This window comes from Neltuma alba, unplaced genomic scaffold, assembly GCF_004799145.2.
Source record: "Neltuma alba isolate B1F8T4 unplaced genomic scaffold, ASM479914v2 tig00008204_pilon, whole genome shotgun sequence".
Lineage (NCBI taxonomy): Eukaryota > Viridiplantae > Streptophyta > Magnoliopsida > Fabales > Fabaceae > Neltuma > Neltuma alba.
The window spans coordinates 56,173-65,629 of record NW_021634970.1 but is presented as its reverse complement, the minus strand read 5'-3'; the positions used below and the strand labels follow the sequence as shown (position 1 = coordinate 65,629).

The 9,457-nt window shown below is 33.6% G+C and overlaps 2 protein-coding genes across 2 annotated transcripts; one reads left to right on the top strand and one right to left on the bottom strand.

Moving 5' to 3' along the window:
- Positions 1-1,106: 1,106 nt before the first annotated feature.
- Positions 1,107-5,428, bottom strand: LOC114753845 (uncharacterized). The gene is made up of 6 exons (XM_028942554.1): positions 5,324-5,428; positions 4,628-4,864; positions 4,291-4,455; positions 3,954-4,025; positions 2,114-2,190; positions 1,107-1,371 (listed from the first exon to the last, which is right to left on the bottom strand). The coding sequence occupies exons 1-6, from the start codon at positions 5,426-5,428 to the stop codon at positions 1,107-1,109; spliced, it is 921 nt and encodes a 306-aa protein (XP_028798387.1).
- A 2,419-nt stretch (positions 5,429-7,847) lies between these two features.
- LOC114753844 (uncharacterized) lies at positions 7,848-8,786 on the top strand. Its single transcript, XM_028942553.1, has 3 exons — positions 7,848-8,006; positions 8,498-8,551; positions 8,637-8,786. The coding sequence occupies exons 1-3, from the start codon at positions 7,848-7,850 to the stop codon at positions 8,784-8,786; spliced, it is 363 nt and encodes a 120-aa protein (XP_028798386.1).
- Positions 8,787-9,457: the final 671 nt, after the last annotated feature.

Here is a 9,457-nt window from a genome sequence, read left to right as displayed (position 1 = left end):
CCAAAAAGACTGTAGATATGATTCATATAAACCTTTGAAATCATATTATTTAAAATAATATTATAGATTTACTCTCCTAGGTTTTTTTTTTTTAAAATGAGAAGTCACACTCACAGGTTCAATCATGCCTTTCCCTTGATAATAAAAAGAGATTTATCAAAGACTCAAACGGAAAAACATAAACAGAGGAGAAAGATGAAGCTGGATCCAATTGAACCTGTCTTATCTTATATAGGCTTTGGTGGCCTAGAAAGTCATGATGAAAGGGCCTGCCTCCCAATCCGACTCATGAAACTCTTTTATTGCTGCGTGCATTCTAAAATATCCATCTCACCACTCATGAGGTTTAGATATAGCAGAAAGGGCTAGTTTTTTACAATATAGTGAATTAAGATTCAACCTTCAATGGAAAAGAAATACTCACATTTAGTGCCTAACAGTATTTCAAATAGAATTGCCTTTAATAAGATGATACTTATGTTATTAAAAAAAAAATCCACCAGACATGAGTTAGAGCTATAAAATATCCATTGAATTCGAGCCTGAAAATTGATGATTTTTTATAGCTAAGAAAACAGATCTAGAACTCAAGTACTGGTGAATCGGGTCCTAATTTTCAACAACGGGCGAACTGAATGAATGAGTCAACTTGTTCAATCCATAACCCACAGTAAGTTGGTCCATTTAATTCACTAAATCTGTATGTTTTCAGAGGTCACTGCCACGCAAGTCCCCATTAAAGCTTGAATCACTAGTATCCATATATCACTGCCTACACCTCCTCATATCCAAATTTCTTTATGGTTTCTTTTAGTGTGTGGCAAGCAAGGCAATACAGACAATAATGCTGAAGAAGATGATGAGGATATATCACTCTCCCAACGGGCGCCTATCATTCCCAAAACTCCATTACTTCTCGCTTGAGACTCTTCTTTGATTGTTTCTTTCTCTGTCCAGCTATATATAAATCCCTCCACTACGTAGAAAAAACGATTCAAAGAAATCATCGTCTTCTTTCTTCTGTTATTAAAACCATGAATCTTTTTGTGTGTGTGGTTTTCTGGTTCTGCTGCTAGCTGCTTCATCATCTTCTTGCGAAGCTGCAATTACATGTGACCAAGCGACTGGGTATCTGAAGCCATGCCACGAGAGTACTTGACCAGGCCCAGTGGAGCGAAGCCGCTGCCGGCGTATTGTGACGGAGCCAAAGCTCTGGTATCGGCAGCGGCGACGCCGAGGAAGATAGGAAGACTGCCTGTGAATGCATCGAGGCTGCTGCTCAAACCATGCCAATTAATGCTCAAAACGCACACGATATTCCTGATAAACTGTGGCATCTCTTTGCCCTTTGAGATTTCTCCCGACTTGAAACTGCAACAAGTAGGTTTTAATTACTCACTTCTTAGTTTGATTTGTTTCATTTCTTTCCTTTTCCTTCACGTCACTTGCCAAGTATTGCTTAAATATAGGTTTGTGTTTGTGAGAAATTTTAAATTTAATTTAAAAGATTGATTTATAAACGCCAGCTAATGAGTTAAGTCAAATATAAAATTTCAACCGAAGAAGATAATTGATGACGCAATTCTGTATGTTGATTCAAGTTCAATTCATTCAATTATGTCAAAAAATATAATTTGATATATTTACGATACATTCTGGAAAAAGTTAGACATATTTACATTTTCATGTGTACATACTACATAAAATCTGAAAAAGAAGTCATACCATTTGATGTAATTTGTACTCCTCCGGTCCTTAATATAGGACCCAATTATTGAGTTCGTTTTGATCCTAAATATAAGACCCATTTCTTATATTTATTAATTTTTTCTAAATTATCTTTATGGATACTCCTTCAACTATAATCAAGTAAAAGAGGGAGAAGGGTATTAAGAAAGATGATTATGATGTTTTAGGAAAAATGTGTCACATTTCTTATAATTAACTAACTTACCTTACTTTCTTAATTTAATCAAATTAGTTAAATGAGTCTTATATTAAGGACCGGAGGAGTAACACAGATATATGGGTCAACCTTTTAAGGTATGGTAACAAATTTTCTGACATCTTTGAATTTACATGTATATCTTTTGCAGGATTGGTCAGAGCCGACCTGTGCAATGCAATATATTGAGAAGCTGAGACTTGGAAGCCACATATGTAGAAGGTTATCACTCTATGTAGAGATACCTATACTACAGATGAAAAAAAATAACAATGAAAAGTTGGAACTTACATGGTTTCTTTCCTCCGTTTTTTCATATTTTGGTCGGCACATGGCTTGGCAGTTTTAGTCAAAGAAGTTTCTAAATTTATACATAATACAACACGATCAAACTTAAAAAAATTTATAAATGAAGGTTGAAGTCTAATAGGAGGGATTAATATCTCATAATATGATTAACTAAAGTTTAATTTCCTACTATGAGATATGAGTGTTTACATGTAGTGTTCGACAATGTCTTAAATATAATTGTCTTCAACAACATGCTTGTGCTTATTTTTCTAAAAAAAGTAAACAAAATTATATAAAAATTTGTACTATATCACAGGTTTCCTTGATCAACTGAACAAGATATACAAAATACACTTATGACACCCAAATTAAAGAAATGTGAGAAAATGTTACATCCTAAATATACATAAGCTTGTTTCATCTGATTTTGGTCACTTTGGCTATCAATTATAAAAATAATAAAAAACCATTTTCCCGTTTAACTATTCACTGAGGAGTCTAAATGAAGCAATTACAGTCATGAAAAACGGTTTTCTTTTATCAACAAATCCGTTTTGAGATCTAAATATTTAAAATGCAAACAATATAAAAAGCCTCATAATCACAACTCTTTATCTTTGGTTCGTCTTGATATAAATGAGTTTTCAAGATGAGTGATCATGGGCAACTAGGGTTTCGTCTAGGTCCACCAAAAGAGAAGTAGTTGCCCCAGTCATTAGATTGGCCACTTGGACGTTGTAACAGTTGGATTGGTCAACGCGAGTGCGAATGTTATTAGGAGGCACAGTTTGGTTGTTGCCATTAACAACCTTAATATTCCAGAAAAAGCAAGCTTTGCCACCATAACTTCTTGAGGAAAATGACCACTTCCCATTTGTGTTGTAGTGTGTTGGCCATTTGATCCTAAGTTTAACACTTCACCTCCCCATCCTACTATTGTTGCGCTCTCAGACAGAAGTGGGAATAGAGAAGCTGGCCAATATCCCATGGCTTCATCAGGCCCATATTGCAGCCATCAGTTTCCATTCTTGTGATCCCGCTCATCATTTTCAAAATCCTTATTTTCATCAAAAGAGCAGAATACATCGTTGGCTAACAACATGACATTGCTTTTGGCCAAAAAAAAAAAAAAACAAGACACATACATGACATTGCTATATAAATAGGGATGTACTCCTTCCTGTCCTAAATATACGAACTAGTTAAGTATTTACTCTAATTTTAGATATAATATTTTAATTTATTTTATTTCTCAAATTTATAATTTCTCCTTGAACTATCCATATTCTATGCACATGTTAAGGGGGTTTCTATGGAGAAATAATTTCAATTCAAATGATTAAAGAGAATGTTTAAGAAAAATCAATATATATGTTTTAGGGTTAACTAATTTAACTAATTTTTTTAATTTTTGTAAAAGATCGTAAAATATATGTTGGAATGATGAATCTATTCGGTCTTAACTCAAGGATTTATATATGGGGTCTTTCCACGAATATATTTGTTCTTTTCCACAAATTAGTTACAAATCTGTAAGTGATGTCGGAATTTTCCCCTTTTTTGGACATTAAATCAATTAAATCAAGTCAACTCGATTTCGCAAAAGCCTAACAAAAATATTCAGTATACCTTCCAGACAAGGATGGTGATAGCATGTTGGGATTTGCTATCTCCATAGGCAGATAATTAAGTGCTCTATGGCAGCTCCCACGACTACTTGATGGTTCACTTGAACAAAGCCAGAGCAAAGAAGATCATAACACCCTCTAGCATTTTCACCTGAACCATCCTATCAAACGTAAAGTAATATCAAGAAATATTTAACAATAATGAAGAGAATGTATGCCTTGAATAAGAAATCACTAGAAAGTGAACTTACTCTCCAAAATGTAAAAAATCTGGTGTTTTTATCTCCATGCAGCCGGGGATTGACCTGATTTTCGATATTTGGAAAAAAAAAAACAGCATGACTTGAAATGTTTGCTTCATGTGATGAATTTCTATTCTTGCATATCTTTTTAATTAAATTTTTAAATAAATTAAAGAATATATACCTGCCAATCAGCTTGAATGCTATTATAACCTTCACCAATGTTATCGTTTAGAATTGAGATCTGAGAGTCACTAAATTCACTGTGCTCTTGAACACGGGGATTCCAAACGTTCATCGTTGCCATGCCTCCATAATATTTATCTCCTTTTACATAAACTGCAGCAAACTGGATACCCACATTTGTCAGAGAAACATTAAAAATATATTAAATAAGTAAACCAAAAAAAAAAATCCAGAAGAAACATATGCCTATATATATAATGGTGCTTGTCTTTGGGGTGAAACTAACGCTTTCAATATTTTGAAAAAACTTGAGATGCGCATATGCAGCAGATTACCTGGTGTTTGGATTGAGTTTCAAATGATCCATGTTGAGGGATGTTCTTGAGATTCTTCTTTCCAAATTGTTGGATAGATTTTGCCCTCAATATGTCTTCCTTTCCTATTCTTCTTATGGGAATGGTTTCTTCTGGGCAACTTCCACTCTGTTTCCATAATTGAGCAACAGGTTGCAATTTTGCAGACACTTCACTTTTCTCAAGCATACTCTTTTCAGGGTGAAAACTTGGTCTCATCTTCAATAGAATGAAATAATAAATTAACTTCAACATTGTGTGCAAAGAGAAAACTAAAATAAAGATGGGGTTTGTTTAGTTTTACCTGAATTTTGGATTTTTGAGCTTTGGGTCAGTAAAAGCTGGTTGGTTTGAAATATGAACACAATCGATTATATCTCCATCGGGGCTCTGACTTTTATAATTAATAACAAATGTTGTTTCAAACAGTTATGATAAATAAATGTATAAAACATGCCAAGTTTCATCATTATCTAAGTATACATATTCAAGAAAGAAAAATAGGACATGATTACTTAGTTAAATATGTTATAATCAATAACATGATCCACCATAGCTTAATACATAAGATTAAACCACATATGTAATTCTTGTTCTTTCACCCATTGTCAAAGACAATGATGAGAAACGATTGCGATAAAATAAGAGTCAAATACAGTAGTTACAAAAATCGTTTACCTTTATGGATTTAACAGGTGGTCTGTTCAACTTCTTCAAAAGCTTCTGAATCTCAAGATTGTGATAATTAGAACTACCATTCCTGTCTTGGTCTGCAGTCGTCATGGATATTGAAAACAGCAAGAAGAAAGCATAACACATTACCTACCCTAGTCTTGGCTTCTTCTGATTTTGCTGCCATTGAAGGACCTTCGTCAGAATTCTCAAATCGATATGTTCAAGGTTTGAAAGGTCAGGGATTTGAGATGTTCTCCATTATTCAAAAGTGAAATTATTTTTATGATTCGACGGGATTTAATTCGTTTGCGAAAATGCCTCTAGTATCAATTAAGGATACGTTATAATAATATTTTAATAACCAATATCCATAATCTTGCTGGTCAAAAACATTACAATAGATATGCCTCTATGTGGTTTACTGATAATATTTCATTTTTATTCTTTTTAAAATGGCACCGGTCGTTAAACTAACCGAATCAAGGGTTTCAGGTTCGTCATTTTGGTTTTTGATTTTTTCCGTTTGTTCAGTTGGATCGTTGGTTTTTTTGTTTGTTGGGCTCGTTCCCTTCTTCTTGCAGTCCTAAGCTTCCCTCTTCTGTTGGTTATTTTGAACCATGGTGAATGGTGATTGAATCTGGTGGGAATCAAATTAATGAACCTTTTATAGCAAGAAGTAACAAATAATTTTGCGATCAAAATGTTTATAAAGTTGAAAAAAGCTTGGCGGAAGCTTATTTTTAATCTTTTGACTTCATATAAGGCTTTATTTTGATTCCTTAATTTTATAAAATACTCCTCCGGTCCTGATGATAGGACTTTCATAATAACCAAATTCAGTCTTCATGGTAAATTCATGAGGAGTTAATTTGAAGGTTCCCAGCCCAAAATAAAAAAAGGTTTCTGGCAAAAAAAATAAAATAAAATAAGGCTATATATTATGATACAATTTTTTCGAAACAAACCACGTACTTAAATGTTCTGGACGGAATTCGAATATTCGTTGTATGGTTATCAACGAATTTAATGAACTTAAATGGTGCATAAGAAAGACGATGTGCCCGAAGGACCAATACCGTATTATTCTCTGGGTATGTACGACGCACATGAACCTTATTACAAACCTCCAATGATTGTTGTTATCATATTTTGTCATTAATATTACTCCTTTTGTCCTTAATATAGAAACTAATTTGAAAGTTGATGTTCATCTTATATATAAGAATTATTTTACATGTTTATTAATTTTTTTCCAAATTAACTCTATTAATATTACTCTAACAATAATCAAGTAGGAGAGGGAGAGGGAGAATTAATGAAGATGAGTAAGGTGTTTTAGAGAAAACAGATAATATTAATTAATTTAACTAAGATCCATAATTTACTCAAATTAGTTAATTAGCTGTTATACTAAAGACTAGAAGAGTAATTAAATCCATATCCACATGCGCACGGATATTAAAAGAATCCAAATAATTATATTTTTCACAAAAACAAATAATTTTCAGTATGGATTTGATATTTCAAGAAGCATGTGTTCTGAAACAAATTCAAAGAACTAAAAAGATTGTCATATCAGTTATCATTTTTTATTCTCTAATATCTGTTATTATTTGCTTTTAAACATTTATATGTTTTTAGGTTTTTAATTAGTTTACATATTCTATACGGCGAATTATGTTAACTAGTTTATAAATTTTATTGATGGACTATAATTATGTCCTTGGTGGTTCGAATTCTTTCAATTTCAATTGTGTTTTTGGTGTGTTTTACGAATGAACACACACACACACACACACACCCCATATCCTACCCCCTATATATATCGTATCTGTGCTTCAATTCTTGAATACCAACTTGAGGATTCTCACAGAGGTTCTGGTTTCATTTTCCTCATATTCAACGATGGCGGCAAAATATAGAGGTGGGAAGACTTGGCCACCGAATGTCTTGTTGTGCTTCTTGTTGATCTCCGTATCTGTGACCATAGCAGACCAACACATGAAGGATGGTCATTACCATCAAAATCTTAAGATTCATAAGCTTTTGAAGAAATTGAATAGACCAGCTCATAAATCTATCAAGGTAGTCCAGTTCTTACCTGTTTAGGTTTTACAAATATTAATTTTGACTAAAATTTGTATTCAAATATATTGCTTTCATACTCAAAACAATATTTAATTTGTACTATTGAGTCAAAGCATATTACTTGTCCCTTTCGTTGTTTTTGAACTTTATTCCAATTGATAATTATTTGGGTTATTCAAATCAGTGTCCTGATGGAGATATAATTGACCGTGAAATCAGCCAGCTTTTAGTGATCCCAAACTCATAAATGAGAAAATTAAGGTAAGGCAATATGTACCCTTCTATTTTCTAGCTTTCTCTCTTATTCACAAATTTAAAGCTGAATATTTAATTTTTTTGCTTAATTGAAGATGAGACCGAGTTTTCACCCAGAAGGAAGCATGCTCAAAGAAAGTAGAGTAGTATCTTCAAAAAAGCCAAAGCCAACAATTGCTCAGTTATGGATGCAAAGAGGAAGTTGCACAGAAAGATCCATTCCTATGCGAGAAGGATAAGAGAAGAAGACATATTGAGGGCAAACCCTATCCAACAGTATGGGAACAAAAATCAGAAGAGTATCCCAAAGTTTAAATCATTCCAAACTCAAGCTCAAAGCCAGGTATTAGTATTGCTACTTTATACAACCCAGAAGGCAGTCAATTGATATGTTTATATGCATGAACAAAGCTCTTTTGTTGGATTTTTTCTTTTTTACTTATTTAATTTAATATTCTTCTTGTCTTTTATCTTTGACGAATTTGTATGGTCTAGTTTGCGGCAGTATGTACAGGGAGATAAATACTATGGAGGCAAAGCAACTATGAACGTTTGGAATCCCAATGTTCAAGAGCTTAATAAATTTAGTAACTCTAAAGTGTGGGTTCAAAATGGTGATACCAGTAATTACGATGGCATTCATGTGCTTACCTGCGTGTAAATTTCAAGAATCAAATGATAATTGAGTCAACATTATAGGAAGTAAATGATTATTTTTTCCCCAAAAAAAACACTTACTAAACTTATTTCAGAAAATATAATACTAAACTAAGTTTTAATTTCTCATGTGCTTACCTGCGATATACTCTTTTTTTTATTGATTTGGAAAATCAGGTGAATCCAGATCTGTATGGAGATAATAACACAAGGCTTTTCACATTTTGGACAGTAAGTTAAACTTGAAATTGTAGTTTCTTTAAATCATAATCTTCAATATTGTTAATTTCACCATTTCATTTTACACTTGACTTAGGCTGATGCAGATAAACACACTGGATGCTATGATCTTCTTTGTTCTAGCTTTATTCAAGTTAACAATGAAATAGCCCTGGGAGACACCATAGAACCATTCTATGTCTTTGGTGATACTAATTCCCAATATGAAATCACCATTCTTATCTAGAAGGCACCAACTTTTTGCCCAGACAGATCTGCAGATACAAATACACTTTCTAAGAAATAGATTCCACAAAATGTTTAGATTTCCTATCATACTTATATATCTGGATCTCTCAATGCGAGGAAGGTGGAATGACCTAAACAGTTAACTGATGCGAATGCAAATTGAAGATATATTTATATATTCAAATCGCCAGAGTGTATCGAATACAACCAAGCACTCAACATAACAGAAAAGATAACAAAGCAAGGAAATACAGAAGACCCATCTAGAGAGAGAGAAGATGCCAGAGAGAAGATTCTCCAAATCATGCACACCCCTCCCTCACGTCCTGACACAGTTTTTATGCTGATGTACCGGCCTCCAGCTCACGCAATTTCCATGTGCTCTTTCTCACCCGCATACTACACCTTGGTTGGACTTGGGCTGAGTCCCCAGTACCTGATCCTGCCATTACTGGCTCATATGTGGTTGGGTTCTGGTTGTTCATAACATTACCCCCTCTTTGAAACGAGCCTTGTCTGTAAGGTTCAGGTGTGGATACATCTAGTGCAGATCATGACTCCATTCCCACGAAGGTGATGTGGAACAATCCCATTGGACCAAATATTGTGTAGTCCATTGACCATGGTGTTTAACAGATCACAACTGTAGGACGTCCAGTGGTTGGCTAA

Coding starts and splice junctions, on each gene's coding strand:
- LOC114753845 (XM_028942554.1), bottom strand. CDS start 5,428: ATGACGACTGCAGACCAAGACAGGAATGGTAGTTCTAATTATCACAAT. Junction 4,456..4,627: donor AAACTCAATCCAAACACCAG/GTAATCTGCTGC, acceptor GTGGGTATCCAG/TTTGCTGCAGTTTATGTAAA. Junction 2,191..3,953: donor TTGTTCAAGTGAACCATCAA/GTAGTCGTGGGA, acceptor TCTGTAGTATAG/GTATCTCTACATAGAGTGAT.
- LOC114753844 (XM_028942553.1), top strand. CDS start 7,848: ATGGATGCAAAGAGGAAGTTGCACAGAAAGATCCATTCCTATGCGAGA. Junction 8,007..8,497: donor AAACTCAAGCTCAAAGCCAG/GTATTAGTATTG, acceptor TTGGAAAATCAG/GTGAATCCAGATCTGTATGG. Junction 8,552..8,636: donor GGCTTTTCACATTTTGGACA/GTAAGTTAAACT, acceptor CACTTGACTTAG/GCTGATGCAGATAAACACAC.